This window comes from Brassica napus, chromosome C1 (assembly GCF_020379485.1).
Source record: "Brassica napus cultivar Da-Ae chromosome C1, Da-Ae, whole genome shotgun sequence".
In the NCBI taxonomy this organism is placed as follows: domain Eukaryota; kingdom Viridiplantae; phylum Streptophyta; class Magnoliopsida; order Brassicales; family Brassicaceae; genus Brassica; species Brassica napus.
The window spans coordinates 8,577,302-8,603,634 of NC_063444.1; the positions used below are offsets into that span (position 1 = coordinate 8,577,302).

Sequence of the window (26,333 nt, forward strand, 5' to 3'; positions counted from 1 at the left end):
TTGATGGATGAGTTAGGTGGTTCTGCTGTATATTCAAAGATTGACTTGCGGGCTGGTTACCATCAAGTGCGTATGGAAACAGAAGATATTCAGAAGACGGCATTTCGAACACATAGTGGACATTATGAGTATGTTGTTATGCCTTTTGGGTTGACAAATGTGCCTGCAACATTTCAGGGTCTTATGAATGATGTCTTCAGAGGCTGTTTGCGGAAGTTTGTCTTGATATTCTTCGATGATATTCTGATCTACAGCAGAAATATGGAGGAACATTTGGAGCATTTGAGAGTGGTATTTGAGTTAATGAGGAAGAATCAGTTGTTTGCCAAGAGAAGTAAATGTGCATTTGCTATGGATCGTGTAGAATACTTGGGACATTTTATCTAGGCAGAGGGCGTTTCTACTGATCCAAGCAAGATCAAGGCTGTAGTGGAATGGCCAGTTCCAAAGAATTTGAAGGCTTTGCGTGGCTTTTTGGGTCTCTCGGGCTATTATAGAAGATTTGTCTTTCACTACGGTATCATTGCAAGACCGTTAACGTCATTGACAAAGAAGGAAAGCTTTCTTTGGAACATGGAAGCACATCGTGCCTTTGAAGAGTTGAAGAAGGCACTTTGTACTACTCCGGTCTTGGCATTACCACAGTTTGATAAGCAGTTTGTAGTAGAAACAAATGCTTGTGGAGTAGGAATTGGAGCTGTATTGATGCAGTAAGGTCATCCTTTGGCTTATATCAGTAGGCATCTAAAAGGCAAGCAACTGAATCTATCTATCTACGAGAAGGAACTATTAGCGGTAGTTTTTGCAGTTCAAAAGTGGAGACACTACCTACTGACGAGTCATTTCATAATCAAGACTGATCAACGAAGCCTCAAGTACTTGCTCGAACAGAGGCTCAATACTCCGATACAACAACAATGGTTGCCTAAACTTTTGGAGTTTGATTATGAAATCCAGTATAAACAAGGCAAAGACAATGTCGCCGCGGATGCGTTGTCTAGAGTGGAAGGATCTGAAGTATTACATATGGCGATGACTGTCCTTGAATGTGACTTGATGCAAAAGATTAAGGACGCCTATGTAACTGATGGAGCGGTGAAACAAGTAATTGATGAGTTGAAAGATAAACCAAATGGGAAGAAGCATTTTTCTTGGACGCAGGGAGTTTTGAGAAGGAAGAGTAAGATTGTAATCCCAGCGGTGACAGAGCTTAAAGATTGAATACTGGAGTGGTTGCATAGCTCGGTTCAAGGGGGACATTCAGGTCATGATGTTACAATGCAGAGGGTGAAAGGCGTTTTTTACTGGAAAGGGATGGCGAAGGACATACAGGCTTATTTGAGAAATTGTAGTGTATGTCAGAGATGCAAATATGATACAGCGGCTTACTCGGGTTTACTACAACCTCTCCCAATTCCTGAAGCGGTGTGGGTTGACATATCTATGGATTTCATAGATAGATTACCAAAGTCGTATGGGAAGACAGTGATATTAGTGTTGGTTGATCGAATGAGTAAAGCGGCTCACTTCATGGCGCTTTCTCATCCTTATACTGCATTCTCGGTGGCGCAGGTGTTCTTGGATAATGTTTACAAGCTTCATGGGTTTCCTCGTTCTGTGGTGAGTGATCGTGATAAGGTGTTCTTAAGTGAGTTTTGGCAGGAACTGTTCAAGCTACAGGCTGTTCTTTGAACACTTCTACAGCTTATCACCCGCAAAATGACGGTCAAACAGAGGTTGTGAACCGGTGTGTTGAGACATATTTGCGTTGTATGACGAGCGAGAAACCTCATATGAGGTCGAAATGGCTTCCGTTGGCGGAATATTGGTATAATACCAACTTTCACACGGCTATTCAGACTACTTCGTACGAAGTTGTGTATGGTCAAGCACCACCAGTCCATTTACCCTATCTACCAGGAGGGTCGAAGGTGGAGGTAGTTGCGAAGAGTTTGGAGGAACGTGAGAAGATGTTGTTGCTCCTAAAGTTTCATTTGATGTGTGCTCAACATCGTATGAAACAACAAGCAGACGAACATAGAAGCGAGAGGTCATTTGAAATTGGGGATTTTGTCTATGTGAAGTTACAACCCTATCGGCAACAGTCTATAGCTGTTCGTGCTAATCAGAAGATATCTCCTAAATACTATGGCCCTTACAAGGTGTTGGATCGTCATGAGGCTGTAGCTTATAAGTTGGAGTTGCCAACAGGTTCTCTGATACACCCCGTATTTCATGTATCTCAGCTCAAGGGATCTGTTGGGAATGTAGCAGTGGCAACGCAGTTGCCGTCGGTGATATGTGATGATCAAGTACGTGTCCCTGAGAGTTGCTTGGGAAGGAAGATGGTGAAAAGACATGATAAGGCGGCTACTATGGTTTTGATCAAATGGATAAATGAGTCAGAGGAGGAGGCAACATGGGAATGGTTATATGACTTGCAGAAGAAGAGCCAGCTGGCGTACAGAGATTGGGGGTTAAGAAGTTGTTACGGAAGAAGGGAAAACGTCTGAGAAGAAGACACGTGGAGTATTCGAAACTAACGAGTTGTGGCGGGTCGACTCAGTAATTCGTTAGTTCCGATGAAGATATAAAAGAGACGAGAGATCTTTAGATTCATTCATTCAGAAATTCAGTTGTAAAACTTTGTTAAAATCTTGATATAACTCTGTAATTCTCTTTGATTCATTTCGTTTGGAGATTATTCTTAAATCACGATCTCTTACGAGTGGATTACAGCTTGTTGTTTTACGAACGACGAGTTGAGTATAGCGAAACTACATTTTACGCTATCACATGCATCGCCGTCACAGAAATGGAGAGACGATCCGCAAAGCTTCGATCGAGCTATTAGGGTTAGAGAGCGAATTCTATCGTTTTTTCGCAGATAATGACATACCCAGAGCCCAACACCCCAAAACACAAAGAAAGCCCATCATGTTTGCGTTTAAATGAAATTATGAGTTTCGTTCCCACGCGACACATGTCAGCCTGAGAGAGCTTAACTTATCTATGTGGCAGATGACGTGGGTTAATGAGGAGTGAAAGAACCTTTTTTTATAATAATAAATATATATATATATATATATATGTTACGAAGTCCAAGCAATGGCTTAGACAATAGCAGCAATTAAATTGCTGGAAAGAATATGATTGTAAAGCACATCATCAAACCACTAAACCTTCCCACAAGTCTCATGTCATACTGAGTCTTTCGATTGCAAACTAAGCACATCAAATAATCTTATTCTTGGTTGAACCAATAACACACGCATTTTCCTATCAAAACATCAATATTTCACCATAATTCACCATTCTAATCAGTGCCGGCTCAACCACAAGAGCAAGAGTGCAACCGTCCCGGCGCCCATTATATTAAGGGTCTAATTTTTTTACAAAAAAATTGTTTTTTCAAAGAAAAAAAATCAAATTTTGTTAAGAACAAAAATAAATTTACAATTATTTCTAATTTTTTTTTATTTTATAATGTTTTCATATCTAAATTTAATAACATTTTAAATAATATAATTTTAAGAAAATCACACTTAACAGTTTTGCCCTTATAAACCATGAGCAGGCCCTGATTCTAATACAACCATAATTCTTTGATAATTATATGCTATTCTTCTAAACACTACAAAACTCTGTGATGATCTTCGATTATGAGTACCATTCGGGGCTTCTGTGCTATTCTTCTAAACACTACAAAACATTATCTTACACTATCATGCAAGAAGAATCCGATTCCACACTGAGACCATAAGATTCCTAGTGCGATTCCTATGGGTTTTTACATGAACTAAAGCAGGAAGTGCACCTTCTTTCTTGGAGTTAGTGTTGGGGTTCGAGCTGGACCACAGGCTAAGAGTAAACCAACGTGGCTTAGAGCTATCAGATAGATGACCCGTGACGAAATTTACTCGAAGACTACGACATGTTAGCAGAGAGGAAAAAAATTGATGCTCCCTTAATCCCTTCTCCATACAAGATTAGGATGTCAAAGTGTTATTTTATTAAAGACAGAATCGTGTACGCTTAAACAACAATTCGAACACGAAACTTCTTATTATGATTAATGTACACGAGGCATATATACAGACGCGGATACACTTGACACATTACAAAGGTAAGACGCATCTTATGCATCAACAGAGACAGAAACAGCATTAAGCTCGACATGTTGTCTACCATCGCCTTGTGGATGGACTGTCAACGTTGCACGAGCTTCACCTTGAGGGTTTTGATCATCTCCAGTTCGAGAAACCGATATGGAGCTCACTGTTGACGCTGCTGTGGCATCATTCTTGTTGTTGCCGTCTGATATGATGTCCCACGTTTCTTTCACTGAAGCAACCTCGACTCCGTTCTCGTGGTGTTCCTCCATCTCGAATGTGGTGGGAAGGATGACGTAATCGTTTATAGGGTTGTAGAACGGGTCAGGCTCTCCTACGTTTAGCCATTGTTTGAGCATCCGGAAGACACGGTGGTCGTTGAGGATTCCTCTGTGCTCACCGGGGACTCCAACTCTCGCTACTGCTTCAAGCCCATCCGCCTAGGAAAAAACACAACAACCAAAGAGAAAAATGATTAAACCTAAACCGAATCAAATCCAAGATTATTTGAGAAAACACATACCATTGCAGATTCCACCGGGACTGTGCCATCACCGTCAACACATATATACGTCGGCTGAGATTACAAGAAAAAATCACATAAAAGATCAGAAAACATGAGAAAAAAGATAAAAACTTATTGTCTATTACAATGATAGTTACCTGGAAGTATCTTAGGTCCGTTAGATCTTTGACAGGCATCTTCTCATTCCCATAGCTGCAGAGGATTAATATATATCAAATTTAGAAAAAGCAGAACAAGTTGCAAGAACTGAGATGTTAAATCAAGAAACACTACCAAACACTATGAGGGGTTGCGAGATTGGTCCCATAAATGTTATAGAATTTAACTTTAGGAGGAAGCTCGGCGTTGTGTAACACTCTCTTGGTTTCGTGAGCCCACTCCATGATCTTCCAGTTAAAAGGAAGATCGATAGGCTCTCCACAATAATCAGCCTGACAAATTTGTGTGCAGCGCAGAGGATCAGAATAACTTCATTTGATGATAGATGAGTGGTAGGGTGTAACTTACTTTATTATCACAAAGAGATTTGGTAAACACTTCAAGGCTTTCTAGACTACGGTAAGACTCTAGAACAACACCAGAGGCTCCAACTCCATCATTGCTCTCTTTCTCTCTCCACAGCTCTAGAACCGGAGGAAGTTCCCATTTGAAATACGGGCAACACATCAGCTCGTATATAGATGGACACTCAATAAGCTGAAACAACAGGAGAAAATTAAATCCTTAGAAGATGTCAAACAAACAAGATCAAGATATAACCAAAAGGGATTATTGGTAACTGATCATTTACCAGTTGATGCATACTCCATTTTGAGACGAAAAAGTTTTGTTCCCAGCCATTGACAAATGACATTCCATTAAGTAAAGTTGATGTGATGTATCCAGGAGCACCTGAAATAAATAACCAAAACCAATTAATATAGTAAACTGTCTCGAGTACCAATCATAAGCACTACAAGTCTCTGTAAACTTACCTCGGAATGGAGCAGCAATAGCAATCCAATTCTGTACATAATTCTCAAATATCTGATAAGAGTAGGCAAGTCAGATTGAGATGTAAAGAAAACATTAACTAAAAAAGAGAGAAGATAAACATACATCACTGTGGAGACTCATGAAACATTTCACCAACAGGCCTCCCATAGAATGACTAATAACATTAATCTTCTTCTCTCCTGAAGCTTTGTAAACTGACTCCAACTTTTTCGCAAACAAGTCCATAGCTTCTTGCAGCCTACATACCATTGTACAAACCAGTCAATACACCGATCAACAACGCCTTAATCAAAACCAGAAGAGATGTGTGCGAGTATTCATTCACCTGTTGCTTTGGCGAAAATCATAACCAAAACCAAAAAGAGTCTTCCCTTCTTCGAAACCCCATCCGAGCATCTCAGTAATCATCTCATGGAAATAAAACACAGACTCACGCCCAACAATCTACACAAAGTGACTGACTTGATCAACAACAAGACACGGAAGATAAAGCTCATGAACCAAAACAGCTAGAGGTTAAATAACATTACCAGATCAGGGTCTAAGACATCAATTGCAAGTAACCCAGCTCTCTCTTGCGGAACCACAATACTCGTCTTCGGGTCGAGAGATATCGTCTTCCCTGTGTTTCAGACAAAACATGTTAACAGCTTAAACAAACCAAACGATGATGACTTTACAATAAAAAAAAAATCAAATCTTTCGAACATTACAATCAATCAATCAAAAACCCAAATAAGTTAACCTGTTGAAGGATCGAATCGAGACCACATCTTGGTCCGAAACTCGTGATCGGCGCCGAAGATTCTGACCCAAACACGCTCCTCTTTCCCGGAGTCATGATCAACGGCGTTGAGAATAGAGCCGGCGATACCCGGAACGAGAAGAACCGGGTCGAGATTCGGGTCGACGTAGGGTTTCTGGGTCGAGTTTTTGAGCTTCAGAAAGGCTTCGACTGATCGAATGATCTCTTCCAGCAGTATGGCCATTGTTGGATTTTGATTGGATTGGATTATGGATAGCTAAGAAAATCCCAATTTGGGGGAGAATTATTGTTGTGGGATTGAAGAAAAATGATAGAAAATAAGGCGTCCAAGCTAAGAAGGGAGAAAATATGATTGTTATAAATCATATGCTATCAATCATCAATTAAAATATTGTTTTCGAATAGATAACGCAAGATTGAATAATTGAGACTCCTCTAAAGAAAATAAAAGAAAAAACAATATAAAAGTAGTATCTCAGTTGTCAAAATATATTTCAATACTTATTGCCAAGACGCCAAGGAAAGGCTATACATTGTTAGGTAGAAATTATAGGTTTAAAATTTTATATAAAACTTTAGGTTTACCGTACGTTAAACGAAAAGAAATATGATAACTAAATTTTAGCTAAAAGATTAAATAAATGAAAAATATAAAATTTTGTTTGATTTGTAATTATTTTTTCGAAAATTCATTTAAGCATGAAAAGGTAAAAAGAATATAGTGAGATCCATGTACCAAAAATTTAATAATTTTTTTTTTATCTCAACTGAAAAAAATTGGAGACCGATGAAGTCATGTTAGTCTTTTTTCTTTCTAAAATGCCATCATCAATTAAAGCCATAAATTTTTTTAATTAATATCTGAAAACTCCTGCTGCAAATTGTAACATATCAAACATGAAGCTTTTATTTTCTTAAAACAAAGTAGCACTCACCATTACTTAGAATGTTAAAGGCTCAAACTTAATTTGGTAAGTTCTAAGTTTCTGAAGACAGAACTCAACTCAAGTGTGAAATATTTTGATCTTTTAGGAGACATTTTCATATGGATAATCTGTGTCGATCATGACGTGAGGAGTAATCGATGTTTGGTCCATAAGGGATAATCCCAAAAAGGTTGATCGAAGGATGGCTTCCATTGTAACGCTGCTTGATGTGAATTCATGTTCACAGTGCTATTCATACCGAGGACTTGGAACTTATTTTTAGTATAGTTAAACAGATTCAGATACTCACTTAACAGTTTCTTGTTGCACTTGTAAGTGAACCACATAAACATGCATCAACGTTTCAACAAAACAAACTCGTTCCCTTTTGTGTCACTTCTCTAGGTTACAACGCACAGTAATGAAATCAATTATCTCGTCAAATCTTACGAGTGTCACAAACAAACGGATATCTGTTTCTGAGTCAAAGTGATACCGCAGATGTTTCCCAAGAATCTCCTCGTATCTATCTAGTGTGTTTTACACTTGCTTAACTGCCTATAAAGAACCAAACATCTTTTAGCACCAATAAGATGATCAGGATCTTGCTGTAAGTCTAGGTTTGAATCATCATCGATAAGCTATTCCTGGAAACTTGATAAGGTATTTAAAACAAACCTGCAGTAAATATATATTTAATCCCTCTAAAAAAATACCCAGCTTTTCCCCATTTTGTTACAAGAAAGTTGCCTTCCTACCTTTCAATTCCAAAATAGCATTTTAGTTTTGAAAGACCACTAAGTTTCTTGACCTTCCATGAGCGATTGCGTACAAAAAAGATTTAGCTCTACTGGCAAAATATGTAGGGACATTTCAATCTTTACCGCACACAATGCAGTAAAACTCAGTTACTTATTTGCCTAGTACATACGACACTACAAGTCTAGCAAGGAAGTAACAAAACGTGGTTAAAACATAATGGTCAAGCAAAGGTGTCTTCACGATCTCCCTCAGCGATGTCAGCCTCCTCCATGTTGCTGAACTCCAGGAAATGAGTGGGTCGATGTTCCTCGTGATAGTACTCCTTTGGGGATCCAAGTTTGACGCTGTATTTCATTCCCACCGTGTGCTTCACTCCCATAAAGTTGTAGTTCCACGGTCCGTTCTCAGGAACCTATTATCACAACAACACAATTTACAAAATCAACACGTCATATCATCATCAAGGACAAAGCCATAAAAGAGGCACTATTACTGCGCTCCTTACCATGTAAAACCCGAGGAACCGGTCACTCAATAGCATTTGAACCTTCTCATAATGGGTGGGAAGGTAGCCATGAGGATTGCCGCCTGTGTCCTTGTTGAGACGTCCCCACTCATATCCGGTTTGGGTCAACTTATATGATGTCAGTGAGCAGGATCCCGGTGTGAAACTGCATGTCAGGATAATACATTTTTCTCCATCCCATTGCTTGTTGTTCTCAAGAATGCGGGAATGAGAGGTAACATCCTATCACAGACATCAGTTAGTAATGGGTTTAACAGGCTGAAAAATAAGGTATAGAAAGATAATGCGTTATATATTATTACCTGTGGTGACAACTGAGGGAGCTCGTTAGGTTGAGTGTGCAGCCATCCCAATGGCTCGAGATCATTTAAGAATTCATGCTCAGGAAGAGCTGACGGCAGGTTAAGGTGCTGATGACTTCCCCACTGCGGCACCATCACAACACAACGGATTTCCTTCACCTGGGGATTATCAGGGGGGCTTATACCATAGAGATATCCAGCAATTTGAGTGCGAAGATCTGCTATGCATATGAACTTCTTCAGGACGTTCTTCGGCATGATGTATGTGTATCCGGTCTCCTGCGAACAGCAAGAAATAATGTTAAGGGTAAGACCCGAGAAGGCTTTTACTCAACTGGAATAGGTGAACCTGATGAATTGGATTCTAACCTTTATGTCATCCGAGTTCACGTAGATGTGATTGACTCTGAGGTAGAGGTTGGTAGCTGATATTGCACGCACACGCCAATCCGTCTTGGAACCGAATGCAGTTTGCTCGTAGGGGCTAACAGTAGTGACAATGAGCTCCTCACCATGAACATTTGTCGTTCTGGTTGTGACAGCATTAATCTGGCTGGCTTCTTTTGCCTGCAAAGGAGATATAGGTTCACGGTGAACATAGAATTACATGCACGGACTTATTTCTTTTTAATGGAAATCACAATCAAGGGTACCTGTTTCTCAATCTCAGCTATCTGTTGCCTCTGTTGAGAGGGTGGGGTAATCTCAGCTCCAAGGATAATATCTCTGATCTCTGATTGTGTCAGAGCTGAGGTATTCACATTGTTCTTCTTTGCGTAGTCAGATAGGATAAGATCCCTAAGAGCTACCTCCACCTGAAATTAAACATATTTGTGAATCCGGAAAGAGAAGCATAATATACTATAAATAACTCAAGACCAGTGAAAATAACTGTAGATACAGAGACAAAATCAGGTTAAGAGGGATCTTATCGAATAAGATGTTAAAATATCGCAATTACCTTCATCCACTGGTCGTCAGTGAGAGAGGGCCAGATGTGATGTGGCTCAGTGACGACAGATTTGTCGGGCTTCAACAACATCTTAGCCTTCTCATTATTCACGTGAAGCGCACGAAGGATCAGAATGAGTCTTGAAAAGGCAGTGTAAGAAGAGATACTCTTCAACCAATCATCATAAATATTGAATAGGACCATCTGTGGTTCTGTGGCCTTCAAAATCAGATCACCAAATTTCTCAATCTTAAGGCACGCCTGGAACGGAAGCTGCAGTTCACTTCCCTTGATAACAATGTTGGGGAAATCCAGTAAGTGGACCTCAAGGGGATCGAGCATTCCTTTGCGAGTAACAATAACTTGTTTTGGCTGTTCTTCAACAGGGAGAGACCGCACAAGGGCAGCCACCTCTTCAGCAGTTTTCCATTTCGCTAGCTGACCAAGACGCTTCTGACCAGCCCAAACGCTTGTATGGATAACCTAAAGAAACAAAAAGCCGGAACTTAACATCCAACTGCATCTTACAGGACTTAATGAAAAGAAGAAGTTGCGTCACAACATGCAGATTCTTAATGTAAAGAATGGTAGAAGAGGACATACCTTCAGGAATAGCTGCCCAGTTCTTGGATTAAAAATAAAGATCGCACCATTGATAGGCTTTGTTGTTAAATTTCCTTCAAATGTCTTGTGAATTGTGACACGATAGACATTGGTATCATCGACAAACCATATAATTTGATTGCTGAATATTTCACCATAGTTTTGCGATGACAAATATGGCTCTGTAGGCTCAGATGAGTACAATTGCAAACCTTTCCTTATCCTCTCTCTCAACACGTACAGAGCTGGATTAGACTGCAATATGCATAGTTTTAACGATAACTTAAAAATTCTCTATATTCAAACAAAAAGGGCTCTGCGCAAGACATCATGATATAAAAAATTTAGTACCTTCATGATCTTGTTCATCGCTTGAGCAAGAAGAGGTTTAGAACCTGGGAACCAATTGCCAAAGGCAGAATGTAAATTATATGCCAGATCAAGCCCAATCATTACACCTGCAAGGATTTTCTCAAAATATAAAACGATCTGCAGAAAAGTAAAACCTTAACAAAACAAAGCAAAACTGGAAAGTAATAAATACCTGTTGGAGATGGATAGATTGACATGTTATCAGTTGTATAATCCATGAATTTGGCCCTAGTATAACGCTCAATATCATGGGAATCATAATCTCCCCACCGAAGTTGCACATCTATCCAATACTTGTTGCTAGCTTTCTGGTCGAACACATCCTTTGACTCAGCAACCAGGCTTGGTTTTGACATTGGCCATTTATGGGCAGCAAACAGAAGAACATCAGCGCAAGAGCTGTTCATCTTATAACTCTTCCTTGGATGAATTGTCTCCTTCTGAACAGTTTCAATCTCCAAAGCATCCAACTCTTGGTCCAATACTTGACAAAGATCCATAACCACACTCTCATGGATCTTTTGCCACAAATGGGCACGGAAAATCTGAATCAGAGATATCTTCAGTGTAGGAATCTTTCCATGCATAAAAATTCCTGTCAGATCCAACTGCACTTGGAAACCCACATAAACATTCGCTCGATTTATTGTTGGCGACCACCAAAGCGTGAATCTTCTATTTGGAATCTGGTTCAGACCAGACCTCTGTGCATTCGTCAGCTTCTTATATTTCATCGACTCCTCAAACCCAGATGCCTTCTCCCAGAAAAGACCCTCCCATGTTGGGAAACTGATTTCAATTAAAGCACAAAAAAGTTTAGCCAACTTAATGTGATACCCTTATATAAAAGCTGTGAGCAACTGAACAGAAAATGTTATCATGAAACAATGATTAACAAAGGAAAAGCCGACTTACTATGTCCCCTTGAATAAAGTGTGCTCAAGGATACCCTCAACACCTCCAAGAGCTTGGATAACATCAGTTCGGTAATTGTTTAAATTCCACAGCTTCCCATCATGTCTCTGGTGCGTCCACCAGAAAGGATTTTGCTTGAGGACTTGGTACTGCTTAAAGTCGGTCCGAACCCTCCAACCTTTATCATACGCTAACGTGTGCCTATCCTTCTGAAAGAGGGTATTTATTCGAGGAATTCCCCTATCCCAAGAGTCCTGTCATATTATCATACAGGCCAAAAAAATATTATGCAAACCTGACATAAATTGCAAAATAATCTTAAACTTTGGCTTCCAAAAAAGAACAAGGCACCACATATCCTCCCAAAAACCTAGATCATGCAAAGAATAAAAACAAGTTCCAAGCTACCACAAGAAGGCAAGCCAGTAAACTAACATTCATCTCAGAACTCTACTTCAGTAAGGATGTAACAAATGACAAGTAAGTTAAACGTACCTCCAAATCCTCCAATGTAAGACGCCTATTTTGGGCCTGTGCTTCCTGCCGCTTTAAAGCATACTCTGCCCACACCCGCTGAGAATCAATAAACTCACTCTCCCATGGCTGTATGTAACGATATAGATTTGGTATAAGCTGATCTTCCTCATGGCTCATTCCACTCCTAAAGTGGGTTACCCCAACATCTGTCTGCTTGCTGTACCGAAGGTCACTTTGGGGAATCAAAATATGACCCATTGACAACATTCCCAGCCCACCAATTTCCTTTGGAGTGTAGAAGATAACTGGAGGAAACCTGGCAAGGAAAATAAAAAAGAATCAGATTACAGAAACATTAATATACAGCTCTAACATGTAGACCATAATTTAATAAAACCATATGCTCACCGACTAGGCATCTTTGAGTTCAGCCCTATCTTAATCCTAGTTTGAATTTTGTTTTCACACTTGACCAGTAGATCCAAGAGCTCTTGCGTATGCACAGTGGCTTCACGAAAGTAAGTCATGAGACCTGTATACACAAAAAAAAAGTTGCGCTCAGCTTAATGCTAGCCACACATTATGAAAAGCTATAAGCAGGCTCATAACATATACCAATTAGAGCTGTATTCCATTTATTGACAATTTTGGTGAAGGTGGTTGATCCTGAAGACATAAGGATCTGCCTCGCACGATTCTCAAACACCTTCATATGTTCATCATCAACTCGGAGAAAAGCAACGGCAGTCCTCTCCTTGGTCTGCTCATTTTGCAGATTCCAGACACCATCTCTTGTGTTGCTGAAAGCTTCCTGAGTCATCCTGATTTTTGGAAGTATGCGAACTTCAAATCCACACCTGCAGGCACAATTGCAAGAGTATCAGTGATGACAGAAACACTAACAGATTATGGTCCCAACAAAGATCTCGCCTAGCAACAACTGGACAAGAATACTTGAATAAAACATTACATGCTGAAGAGCAGGTTGGGATTATCCTTGCTGTATACAGAGACAAAGCCATTCTCCCACTCCAAAGTAGTGATGCTCCGAGGAAGACGATTCTTCATGTCCCAGAAGACACTTCTACCAAGATTGACTGAAAGATGAACAAAAAAATGAGACACAAAAACGAATGCATGCATGAATGTCTATCGAAACGCATAAAAGAAAAGAGCATACCATCATGTTTCATCAACCTCATCCTTGCATCTCTTGGCCAGCACTTCTTATTGTTGTATCCCACCATATTTTCATTGTTGGGATCAGGATGCTCAGTAAGATAACGCTGAATAAGATCTCTGGCTTCTTCATGGGTAAATTTGAACATTATATGAACTTTGTCTATATACCGAGAATACAGTCTTATGGGATGCCGTGTCTCCACTTTTGTATCCCAAAACGTCATAAACTCGTTAGGCATCTGTGGTGGCCCAGCAATTTCACTTGCCCGAGTCAAACCAAGAAGCAACAGATCAAGCAATAGTCCATAAAACTGAACAACAAAAGATGCAAACTGAAGTCCCCTAATCAGACCATACGAGTTAGTATGACTCATATCTTTGTAAGACAGAACCACGTTATTCTTGGCAGACACATAATCCGCAATATTGTGGTCAAGAACCAAACGAAGCAGCCTGAAAAAATAACACAGAATACTTATTAGCACTTAAAGCTGAGAATTAATGTACCATTAATAGACTAGTAAATACCTGTTCAACATGGTCAAATCAATCTTCTCAAAGAATTTTTCAAACTTAGTCTGGAGCATCACCACACATTGTCCATCTCCTGTGTCCCATATGCCTTGTAAATTATTGATACCTTGACACCACTTGTAAACCAGAAGTGGTGGCGGCTCTGAGTCTGCTGGCTTGATCCAGTTTGGGAACAAGTGGCGCTTATCACCCTCGTACCACAAGTATTGGTCAAGGTAGGCATCAGTAATTTTCTCCAGAGGCTCTATCTCATAAACTGGAATCAGGTAGCTGTATAGATCCATAAACTCTATGCCAACCTGCAGAGAACATATTCACCATCAGTTTACTACAATAACCTTGACAACATATGTTCAACCATTGCCCCCATATATAGTGAAGGATCAAGCTACCTCTTTGAAGCCACGCTGGGTGAGAAGATGACGTTTAATTCGTGACAGAGCTTCATGAGGATTGTCATACGCTTGTTCTATCAGACCAAGCTCCTCTCGCTGCTGCTGATTCAACCTCACGGCAACACTGTATGATTCTTTCAGTCTCTCAAGGGCCAGGATAAGCAACTTTGTGTCATGTTTGTAAGACAATGGTGGGAATGGAATTGGAGAAAATTTCCTCGATTCCAGCCAATGGACAGTAGTTGTATAAATTGCTAGTGCTTCCTCTGGAGTGACATATGGACCATCTTTCAGGTAATTGTGCTGCCGTTCCTGTGACAGGTTTACCAGGATAATTCATCAGAGAACTCATAATGAAGAATACAGGGAACTAATTTACTCAAAACTGTAAATGAAGCTTATTTATAGTATTTGTTTAAGCATTTCAATGAAGACATTTATTTAAGACAAATGTACAGACCTGTTCAGCCTTTAGCCAAAGTCGAGTCAACCTTCCCAGATTCTTTCTACAAACAGTCTTATCAACAGTAGCCCCTCTTCTGATACGCTCACGATTGTAGTGAGCAACATTTGTCCACCAATCAGCCTTAGACTTGACATAACGCAGGATCATATTCTCAATTGGCACGGGCAACCCAGGGACCTTCCACGGGATATTAGCTTTCCAACATCGCCACGCCTCGCTGAGGTGCTGTAATATTGTCCGAGCTTTGTTTTGCTTGATACCCTCTGCACATATCAAGAAAAATATCAACCAAAAGAATATAGAACAACTTCATGATTGAAAACACAAGTAAAACCACATTTGAAAGAAGGGAAACCTGGCATGGCATCAAGAACGTCATGCATGACAGCAGCTCGCAGTTCCAAATCGAAGTGGCTTTCAACTCTCTGTTTCGTGACAGTTTTGGCAACTCCTTTTGAATGACGCCCCTCAAACTGACGAGCAAGAAGATTCCCTAACCATCGTTCAAGAAGAGGAACTATTCCACGAAGGAAAAACAACCATACCCTCCACATTGGAGCCCAAAATCCACACCCTGGTCCCTTACCCACAGGACCGGTATTGAAACGGTAATATATCAAGTGCTTCAAATCCTTGCACATCCTAATCTGCCTCATCAGTCTGTATTTATAACGATACATACCCGTCAACTGGCCAACATGGGAGAAAATATACTGCAGACCGTCAGCCAATTGGAAAGCATCAACATTTCCAAGTCGGAACTGGACATTCGCATCAACGACAAGCTTTGTCAGCCGGAGGATCTCACGGCAGAGATGGAAGGCGTTCCCAAAACGTGACTTCTTTCGCTCTTTTGTAGTCAATGTTTTAACAGGCTTCAAGTTGAAGTTGTAGTCAAGGTGCAGGTAGTTCAAATTCTTCCTGTGGATCAGCAGGTTCAGCATATTATATCCCTGCCTGCAGACTTGCAGACCCACTTCAACCCAATCCAACTCAGTACTCTGGAAAAACTTTGTAGCTGCAAGAGAGCGGAATAAGTGCTTCTTCTTCTGGGCTTTAGGTGGTCTATGGTGCAACTCATTCAGGACATAGCACTTCAAAAGCTTTTGGTAACTAACTCGAACTTTAACCGGATAAGCCGGAGGACTGCAGATAATGAGTTCAGAAAAGTATTAGGAAATATATAAGTAAATTATGGAAGGGAAAGCGAACAAAAGTAGACTAGTAGCTTACCAGTGCTCCTTGAACCACTCTGACACCAGGGGAATATCTTCTGACCGCCTTGTTCTCCCAGACCTCATATTGAAAGGTCGTGGGGCAAACAACAATGAAATGCCAGCAGCTGTAGTGTCAGTGTAGAGGTGGGTGTCTTTCAGTAAAGGTTCCACTCCCTCTGGTAAGATAAACTCATCCTCACCATCATCTTCAAAAACGTTCCTTTCACGCCTTTCCTTATTGGTGTTGCTTATCGGGTGAAGCAACGGATCATAATAAAACGCAGGAAGATCAGGATCCTCGGTCTTTATATACATCACCATAGGACTGTGATACACACAGAGTTTAACTTTCCTGGGACGATTGTTGTACAGGTGAGGAAAACCTATTCTGTACTCAGTTCGAAGAGGGGAACGAATGATAAGCTTGTTGATGTCATTGAACTCATTCCAGTCTTCATCCCCTTTCTCCATATCACGGTACAAAGGCTCAAACTTAGGCCCACCTGGTTAAGAGCAACAGAACGCATTAGATGAAACCGAAGTGAAACAAAATTATCAAAATTCCAGAAGAGAAGGAAAGTAGCTTACCAGGTATGCACATGTTCAGAGCCTTGGCGGTGAAGAATGACGGCATGTCAAACAAGTAGAAGTAGTTGCGATCGATCAAATCCGACAACAACTGGCCCGCAAGTCTGTGAAGGGTAGCCATAATTGGAAGAGAGAGATTCCACTTCCGGTAACTGGGACCATTAATCAGTTTAGTCTTTACTAGCGGCTTGTGGTCATAGAACCAGGTGTGTACAGCAGAATCTTCCTCCTCGTCTAGCTCCAACTGAATCGGCTCAAGAGGATCAACGTCCAACAAGTTGTCTGCGTAGTCCAGTGGAGGCTCCTCATCATCAAACGGTGGAAACCGCATCCTCTTGAAATGACGACGATCCCTCTTCTCCCTTCGCATCATAATCCACATAGTGCCCCACTGTAAAACCAGAATAAATATCACTCAAAATTACATTTAGGAAACTCAGATGCAAGTAAAGAGAGAGGCTATTAACCAACCTGAGCCATGTAAATAGGTTCCACAACCCATGGAATCTCGTTAACGAATGTAATAGCTCCGGTGATGTGGTACAGAACCTTAACATCTCTAACCTGGAAGCAAAAAGAGAGCTAATAGATAAATAAACAGAGAGCAATAAACAGCTGAAGAAGCTAAAAGCAGATATCAAGTTATAAGAACCTGCTCCCAAGGCATAGGCATATTCTCCAGTAGCTTGAAAACAGCGTGAGGGACGAACTTAAGAGCTCCAAGGTATACACGTTTATCGTGACGAAACTTCTTCGATGACATATCACCATGATCCCTGTAACAAACACAAGCTTCAGACTCACAATCCAAGTAAAATCACAATCTGAATCTCGAAGAACCTCACCTGATAATCTTCCTGACGTGCTCAGGTGGCATGTCCTCCTTCTGAGTTTCCACGAATCCGAACTTCCTCTTGTCGCCGTAGCGTTTCGAGTTCAGCTGCATCCACTTGCGCGCCTTCTCCTCGAGCTTCGCCTCGGCTTCCTCGGGAGTAGGCTCGACCGGCGGAGCAGTCGGATTAGAAGGATGCGGCGGAAGCGCGGTGTAAGAAGGATGCGGTGGCGGAATCATCGAGCCGCCGGTGCCGGGAGGGGCTAACGGCATAGCGTCGTTGTTGTTCCACATGACGAGGAATAAACCCTAGATCTCTAACGCCAGTGTGGATCTCTCTATCTCTATCTCTCGTCTATCGACACAGTGACGTTACTCGACTAACGGAAAAAAAGAACCCTAAATCGATTTTTCGCTTTTTTCGGTCTTATAATGTTATCAATGGCGGTCTATGCATTGGTTGGTTCTTTCATTTATTAAATCCGGTTATTGTGATTGGTTCTTTCATTTATTAAATCCGGTTATTGTGATTGGTTCTTTCATCTATTAAAATACGGTTATCGTTATTGGTTCTTTCATTTATTAAATCCGGTTAACTAACTATCAGAGAGCCTTCGTCGAGCCACTCCGTCCCCTTTCATATTTCTGGGGACAGTTTATTATATGATTGATTTAAACCACTTATTCGTATTTCTCATCATTGTATTAGCATAATTAATCAGACGTTAAAAAAAAAAAAACACTCCATCCCCTTTCATATTTAACTAAATTTTTTTAAAAAAAATTTCTATATAACTTTTTTAATTTGAAAATTTTATATTTTTTATTCTTTTTTTTCAAAAAAAAATTTTCGATTTGTTTTTTAATTTTCTTTTTTTAATTCAAAAATACTTTTTAAAACTATTTTAATTTTTCTTTTTAAAAATAAATATTTATTTATATTTTTATTAAAATTCTAAACCTAGCGTTAAAAGTGTATATTTATCTCCTTACAATCAAAGGTAAATGTGGTTAAGGTAAATATGAAAAATGATATTAAGAAAATGCTAGTTTAGACAATTTCGAATTTAACTTTTAACTTCCATTTCATACCATTATTAATGTTTACTTTCTCTAAATGAACATTTCAAAACTAACTAAGTATGTAAATAATTATTTATATTTATAAATCAAGGGTATAAATATCTTTTGGTTCTTTAATGAAGTCTCATACTTAGGTATTGTTAAAAATATCTATTTAAAGAAAGTAAACATGAATAATAGTACCAAATCAAAAGTAAAAGTGAAATTTTCTCCATTAGCTAACCTTATGGTTATAAATGTAAATTTATCTTTCTTACAAATTACAACCAAGGGTAAATGTGGTTAACGTAAAAATGAAAAAACGGTAATAAGAAAATGCTAGTATAGGCAATTTCTCAAGAATATTTGTTTAAACATAAGATAATAGTGTTGATTAATGTATCTATGTTGACTGACATAGTTTGGCTTGTAAATGAAGCATAAATAGAAGGTTCTTCAGGTTTGATGAAGTTCACAACCATGTCATAGGATCTAAGAGACTCCACTTTGTTGCAAAATCCTCCATCACCCGAAATCAAGATAAGACTTCGACCTTGGTAGTGTCTCTTCTTCATTCTTTCATCAAGGTCTTGGAGAGATTCGTGGATGGATGTATCTGCAACCTGATCAAGTTTACGTCTTTCTCCATTTTCAGCAACAGTCAGTGGAATATGTTCCTCATTACTATAGACCTGGTATTTAGGATATTCATCATCTATAAGGGATTCATCATACATTAAGGAAGTTCATAGAAAGCAATATTAAAAAAAATTCAAAATATTGTTTAGAAACAATCCTAAAGTTGTATATTGATGATAGAATTTCTTGGTATATTTTCCGAAACCATGTTTTGTAAACATTCTAAAATTGTGCATATTAATTAAAAAATTAAACTAACATATTGTTACCCAAAATCGAGTTAGCATGTTAAATAAAAACCCACTTCTAGCAAATTTTTGAGTATACCACAGAAATCAAATTTTATCATCATATTTTTCATTTTCTTTGTGTAAAATCTTATCATCAAATCTGGAATATACTAAAGGAATCAGTAAAAAATATTGTTAAGAGTTAGGGTTTAGGTTATGTATTTTGGGGTTTAGGTTATGTATTTTAGGGTTAAGATTCACATTTTAGGGATTAGCACTCGGAAACATTTCTACATGTGTAAAAATTATATTATGTATCGAATTTTTTCATAATATTGTTGAATTTCCATTTTAATAACAATATATTGTCACAAATTAATAGTGACATATGTATGTTTGGTATAACAAAGTAGCACTCAACATCACTTAGAATGTTAAGGACTCAAACTTAATTTGGTAAAGATGGTTCTAGGTTCTAACTTTCTGAAAATAGAACTCAACTCAAGTGTGAAATATTTTGATCTTTTATGAGACATTTCATATGATCTGTGTCGATCATGACGTGAAGAGTAATCGATGTTTGGTCCATAAGGGATAATCCCAAAAAGGTTGATCGAAGGATGACTTACATAGTAATGCTGCTTGATGTACATTCATGTTCACAGTGCTATTCACACCGGGGACTTGGAACTTGTCTTTCGTATAGTTAAACAGATTCAGATACTCACTTAACAGTTTCTTGTTGCACTTGGAAGTGAACCACATAAACATGCATCAATGTTTCAACGAGTTTGTGTCACAGTAGCGGCCCTGATAGGAAGCACTAGAAGCTGGGGCTTCCGACCCTAAATAATATATAAATTAAACCGGTCTTTTATTTTTTAAAGGTTTTCTATAGCATAATGGCTGAGAAGTAGAAATATTGTCTTAATGTAAGGAGTTCGAGCCCCTTCCCTTCACAATTCTTTATATTTTTTAAATGTTCTTATTGTCCGGCCCAAAATTTTCTTTGAGCTTATGGCCCACAGATTAAGTGGACCGGCACTGGTCACTTCTCTTGGTTTCAACGCAGAGTAATGAAATCAAATTATCTCGTCAAAACTTATGAGTGTCACAATCAAACGGGAGTCAAAAGTGTTTACCGCCGATGTTTCCTAAGATTCTCTTAGCATCTACCTAGTGTGCTTCATACACTTGCTTAACTGCCTATAAAGAAGAACCAAACAACTTTTAGCACGAATAAGATGGTCAGGATCTGGGTGTAATTTGGGGTTTATACATTGGTTCTTTCATCTATTAAATCCGGTTGTCTATGTCGGTTCTTTCATCTATTAAATCCGGTTGTCTATGTCGGTTCTTTCATCTTTTAATTAAATCTGGTTATCTTTGTCGGTCTTTCACCTATTAATTAAATCTGGTTTTCTTTGTCAAGCCCACTAATTGAAGCACCTCATTTTGGATATTCCGGAGACCAAAACAAAATTGAAAAAAAAATCACATATTTTTAACTTACTAGGCTCAGCTTGTCAGGTCTCTGTTCAAAGTTGAGAAAACTCATTTCCTTCTGGTCATATAACTATTCTACTTTTACATCACTAAAAATGGTACAACATTGTGTATCTTTGCTCTTCAAACAGAGAGAGCTCAAAAGCAACTGATGTGAGATAGAATAAGCACTTTCTAACCTACTCCTCTGGAGACTCTCTCAGTCAAATCAGTAACAAGGTTGTTTTTACCAGACTCGGAGCAAGCCGTAGTGAAAGCAGCTAAAGTAACACGATCAGGGCTACCATCTTTCTCCAACAGTTTCTGATAGAACAGAGCTGCAACTCCAACTTTCTTCTCGCTACACAACTTCCTAATCAGTGTCCTAACCGTTCTAATCCAAAGCTTCTTATCTAAAGGCTCCAAAAGCATCATTGCATTGGCCGAATCGTTCCTCTTACAGTACTCATAAGCTAATGTTACCCGAGTCACCTCAGAAGGAGATAAGCCTTTGTCAATCATTGCTTCATAAAGCTTACAAGCTTCATCAACCATAGACTTCTTGCAGAGACCGCTTATTAATGAACCATAAGTGAAGCTATCGGGAACGCAACCATGTCTCTTCATGTTATGAAAATATTTCAAAGCTAGATCAATGTCACCTTCCTTACAATACCCGCTAATCATGGATGTATAAGTCTCCTTCGTTGGAACCAAGCCAAGACTCACCACATACCCAAAAAGCTTCTCACTTTCCTTCATCTTCTTTTGCCTACAAAATGCAGCTATCAATATGTTGTTCAGACGCATATCAGCTTCAAAACCAGTCTTATTCATCCGACAGAAGAACGCAAGAGCTTGCTTGATGTCATTCTGCTTACACTGTTCTTGAATAAGAATAGTGTAGGTAACTCCATCAGCCTCTAGTCCACAAGAAAACGCTTTATTCAGCAACTCATAAGCTTCGGATGCTCTTGATTTCTTACAGAGACTGTCTACAACAGCGTTATAGGTATAAATATTCGGACTAAAACCTTCATCACCCATCAAATTCATCAACTCGTACGCTCTATCAAAGTTCCCAGCTTTACAATGACCATCAATGAGCGTTGTATACGTATTCACGTTAGGTAACAAACCTTGCTCTTTCATTCTGCTAAACAACATCTCAGCACGGTTCAACTTATCTTCTTTGCAATACCCACCAATCATCGAAGTATAAGTATGCACATTAGGCTTGTAACAATCACTACGAACGAGTTTCAGGAACAGCCTAAACGCTCTCTCAGTCCATCCCCTTTTACATAACCCATCAATCAAAGCCGTGTGTGTATACACATTCGGCTTCCAACCAACTCTAACCATCTCCTCCAACATCTCAAAAGCCTGCTTAATACTACCCTTCTTGCATAACCCATCAATCAAAGACGTGAAATTGATCAAGTTTGGCTTCAAACCCAAATCAACCATCTTACGAAAATACCATATCGCTCTGTTCACTAACCCATTCTCACACAATGCACTAATAATCAAAGTACACGTGGCGTTATCAGGAACAAACCCTCTTTGTATCATCCCGTTAAGCCACCTATCAGCTTCTAGAATCTTACCATCTCTAAAACAACCAATAACCATCAGCTTAAAAGAATTAGAATCAGGACGAACTCCTCTCACAGACATTTCGTCGAACACGTTCTCCGCATACTCAATCAACCCCGACTCAACCGCAATCTCGAGAACGCAGTTCAGTGTTATCGCGCTTGGAGACAGCCCTTGATTCTGCATATCCATAACCATTCCAACGGCCTCGCTCAACCTCCCGATCTCGGAGAAATTCCTCAGCATACACCTCATCACCTCATGAGCTTTCTCCAAGTTTCCGTTGGCGATCAACGAATCGGCGGTTACGAGGTACAGTCTCATGAAATGTCGGAACTTTTCGAAACCCAGTGACCAGTGGAAGAAGCAGAGAGCCACCATCGAGCCAGCTTCGCTCGCGAGGGAGGCCACGACGGTGATTGCCTGCTCGTGGGTGAGAGAGTTGGCGTCGAGGTCGAGGTTGATGCGGTGAGGGGATAGTGTGACGTGGGTTTGACGGAGGTAGGTGTGACAGACCAGTGAGCAGATTGATTTAACGAGAGATTGAGAAGGTGGAGATGATGGAGAAGGAGGCGGGAAATCATCAGGTTCGTTGTTGGAAGAGATCAGTCTGAAAAAGGAAAGGGAACAGAGAGAGTTGGGTATCTCAGTAGGTCTAGTGAGGAATCGATTCGACTTAGCGAGAAGAGATGCCATCGAAGCTCTTCTTCTACGAACTCTTGCATAGAGTCTAGAGAGAGAGAGAGACTTGTGTATGTTCTTTGAAAAAAATTAAATATTTTTATATAGCCACTTTGTTCGGTTCCGGTCTCTGTTTCAATTTAATTCGGTTAAATCTTTTTTCTTTGTCAACTTTTTTTTTTTGTGTTAAATCTATTTCTTGGTTAAATTCGATGCTATATTATTATTTTTTTGACAACAAATTCGATGCTATAAATTCAAGATACTTTAGCAACAAATTTTTTTGCTAAATACTAGTTTTCTCAACATACATCAGCAAAAATATTTTTATTCCATTTAAAAAGGGTAGTTTTGTTATTTTCAATTGAAAATTTTAAATTTTGATTTACATTTTTCTATTATATTTTTATAGTTAAAATCTATAAGCCTTGAACTCTAATTTTAATTCATCAAAAAAATAATTATATTATAAAATAATTAATATGTTTAAGATATTTTAGTGATTTTAAATTTTTTGCAAAAGTATTTGTTTGAAAAAAATACAGATTAGTTTTAAAAGATGTTAACAAAAAAAAATTTAAAGATTGTATTATTAAATCAAATTTCCTATCTGCTTTACCATTTCTTAATTCTGTTCTCGAGTTTGTATAGTACGTAGTAACTTTTTTTTCAAAATTAAGAATTCGTCCTTCCCAAGTGAGAAATATGAAGCTTTATAAAAGCATGCCACCTTCTTCATCCTCCTTTCTTGATAGTTTCTTTCTTCTGTGTTGAATCCAAAGAGCTCTCAAGACTCGATCAAATCGTCAAAACACAGTAAAACCCATCTCTTTCTTCAATCTCCATTCCTTCTCGATCTCTGAAACTCCCCATATCCGCCATGGATCTTGCCCCTGAAGAGCTTCAACACCTCAGCATCAAAGGTATCCTACGTGAATCAACGTCAATCCCCAAATACTCCCCCAAAACCTTCGGCCTCGTAACCCTAACCCTAATATTCCCTCTCTCCTTCGCCATCCTCGCACATTCCCTCTTCACACAACCCATCGTAGCTCAGCTCAACCAATGGACTTTCTTCGTCGTCGTCTTCAACTTCTGCTACCTCGCCTTCCTCTTCGCCTTCTCTCTCCTCTCCACCGCCGCCGTCGTCTTCACCGTCGCCTCTCTCTACACTTCGAAGCCCGTTTCTTTCACCTCAACGATCTCAGCTATCCCCCTCGTCCTGAATCCACTCTTCGTCACTTTCATCTGGGTTTGTCTCTTGATGCTCACTTACTACACCGTGTTCTTGATCTTCTTGGGCTTAGCTTTCTTCTCGTCGCTAGTAATCTCCGTTCTCTTCTTGGGAGTTCACGTTTACATGACGGCTCTGTGGCATTTAGCCAGCGTGGTCTCTGTTCTTGAGCCGGTTTACGGTTTCGCCGCCATGAAGAAGAGCTACGACTTGCTAAAAGGGAAGACCTTTATGGCTTGTGCGGTGGTTTTCATCTATCTCGCTCTCTGTGGATTCGTTTCTGAAGTTTTCGGTAAGGTGGTGGTTCGTGGCGGAGAGGATCACGGAGTCTTCGCTAGGATAGTCGCTGGTGGGTTCTTGGTTGGTGTTCTTGTGGTAGTGAATCTTGTTGGGCTGCTTGTGCAGAGTGTGTTTTACTATGTTTGCAAGAGCTTTCATCATCAGGAGATTGATAAGTCTGCGTTGCATGATCATCTTGGTGGGTATCTTGGTGAATACGTGCCTCTTAAGAGCAGCATTCAAATGGAGCACTTTGATATTTGACACAACTGCTAAATAAAGTTTCATTTTTTTGCAGTTTATAATAAATGTCTTGTATGTTTGTAGTTTTGTCCACAGAGTGTGCTTCCTTGTTTTTTACAGAGTTTATGTTACTTGTATATAAGATTATTTTTGATGCATAACAGTTAGAATTAACTGCGGAATTTGTATAAGAAAACAAAATGGGTCTGAATCAAATCTAGCATGAATGGCTCAAGACCCTTTAGTCTTTTGTTCAATAGATCTTACTAGTTTCAGGATGAAAATGTATATATTTTATATAGTTTCGATCTTGAGGTTACTGATATGAAATTCCCTATATGAATGGTCCTCGTTAGATTTGTTTGAAGCACAAATGGATTAACGGTAAACTGCATTTCGATATCTGGCTTGTTTTTGTTGTCCGATGTTAGAACTTACAACATCTTCAAAAACACTCTATTTTAAAATTTGCAAAATTTCATATGTTTGACGTTTAAAATGTTTTTTCGTAAAAGTAAAGCTTCAAACTAAACTTCAAAAATACTATATTTTATAGTTTGGTCCTTCTATTTATCATAATTAATTTAGATCTTAAAAACTTTATAAATAATTAGCACATATATAAAAATACTACGTCAATATTAGTTAGTAAAAAGTTACATAAAATATAAAATTTTACATAAAATACATAGCTAAATACTAAATTATGAGTAAAATATCACATTATTCTGTAAAAATATTTATGTAATATTCTCATATATAATCAATTAGTGCATTTGTTAAGTGTTTTTTGTAATATTGTTGTTGTATGATTCTAGTTTTAAAATATTTTAAGTCTTATTTTAAGGTTTTAATTTAATTTTAAGTGTAAAACTTAAATTAATGAAAACAAATTTGAAATATTTATGAGATATAAATTTTTTAAGATTAAAATGGTAAACAACAAAATATTTAAAAATCATAAAATGTAATACATAATTGTAAAGACCTATATGTACAGATAAAAATATGATTGAGTAGTGATATTCTATATTTGAAGTTATTGAGTGTTTTTGAAAAATGATTTTATGATTAATTAATGGAACTGCCTATGAATAACAGAGGAACCTGCAGCAGTATGGTTCTTACTACAGTTTGTAATTTGGCCACAATATATAACCAGATATTGTGGTTTCAAAGAGAGCCTTCTTTATAAGTGGATGTAATATTGTTGTAAAGGGGGCAGTAAAGGAGTGACCAATTGGTTTTGGTTAGGTACTTAGCATAACCATATAGGTTTAAGTTTGGTTTTGTTGGTTTCCGATTTTGTTTGGTAAGCAACGAATGAACCAAGTCTTTTTTTATCCACACCGAAGTAACAATGGAAAAAAAAGTTTCGGTTTACTAGTACAATCATTTTAAAATAGTAAAAAGACCCTTTACTGCCATAATC

General features: G+C 38.8%; 4 protein-coding genes across 4 annotated transcripts; 1 reads left to right on the top strand and 3 right to left on the bottom strand.

Moving 5' to 3' along the window:
* Positions 1 to 3,995: 3,995 nt before the first annotated feature.
* Positions 3,996 to 6,858, bottom strand: LOC106365924 (lecithin-cholesterol acyltransferase-like 4). The gene is made up of 11 exons (XM_013805440.3): positions 6,380 to 6,858; positions 6,165 to 6,256; positions 5,960 to 6,078; positions 5,737 to 5,872; positions 5,613 to 5,664; positions 5,429 to 5,529; positions 5,146 to 5,334; positions 4,912 to 5,069; positions 4,776 to 4,830; positions 4,636 to 4,689; positions 3,996 to 4,552 (listed from the first exon to the last, which is right to left on the bottom strand). Exons 1-11 carry the CDS (start codon positions 6,621 to 6,623, stop codon positions 4,139 to 4,141), a joined length of 1,614 nt encoding a protein of 537 aa, XP_013660894.1. The 5' UTR covers positions 6,624 to 6,858; the 3' UTR covers positions 3,996 to 4,138.
* Positions 6,859 to 8,155: 1,297 nt separating this feature from the next.
* Positions 8,156 to 17,868, bottom strand: LOC106365926 (pre-mRNA-processing-splicing factor 8A). The gene is made up of 24 exons (XM_048745526.1): positions 17,463 to 17,868; positions 17,270 to 17,393; positions 17,089 to 17,181; positions 16,618 to 17,008; positions 16,046 to 16,532; positions 15,168 to 15,958; positions 14,807 to 15,075; positions 14,344 to 14,658; positions 13,946 to 14,250; positions 13,416 to 13,870; positions 13,206 to 13,332; positions 12,851 to 13,092; positions 12,644 to 12,767; positions 12,254 to 12,551; positions 11,759 to 12,012; positions 11,016 to 11,632; positions 10,823 to 10,929; positions 10,472 to 10,726; positions 9,878 to 10,351; positions 9,570 to 9,731; positions 9,286 to 9,483; positions 8,917 to 9,195; positions 8,594 to 8,836; positions 8,156 to 8,500 (listed from the first exon to the last, which is right to left on the bottom strand). The coding sequence occupies exons 1-24, from the start codon at positions 17,741 to 17,743 to the stop codon at positions 8,309 to 8,311; spliced, it is 7,083 nt and encodes a 2,360-aa protein (XP_048601483.1). The 5' UTR covers positions 17,744 to 17,868; the 3' UTR covers positions 8,156 to 8,308.
* A 2,994-nt stretch (positions 17,869 to 20,862) lies between these two features.
* Positions 20,863 to 23,358, bottom strand: LOC106365927 (pentatricopeptide repeat-containing protein At4g19890). The gene has a single exon (XM_013805446.3). It carries the CDS (start codon positions 23,158 to 23,160, stop codon positions 21,061 to 21,063), a length of 2,100 nt encoding a protein of 699 aa, XP_013660900.2. The 5' UTR covers positions 23,161 to 23,358; the 3' UTR covers positions 20,863 to 21,060.
* Positions 23,359 to 23,587: 229 nt separating this feature from the next.
* Positions 23,588 to 25,062, top strand: LOC106364048. Its single transcript, XM_013803691.3, has one exon. The coding sequence runs from the start codon at positions 24,026 to 24,028 to the stop codon at positions 24,920 to 24,922; it is 897 nt and encodes a 298-aa protein (XP_013659145.1). The 5' UTR covers positions 23,588 to 24,025; the 3' UTR covers positions 24,923 to 25,062.
* The last annotated feature ends 1,271 nt before the right edge of the window (positions 25,063 to 26,333 follow it).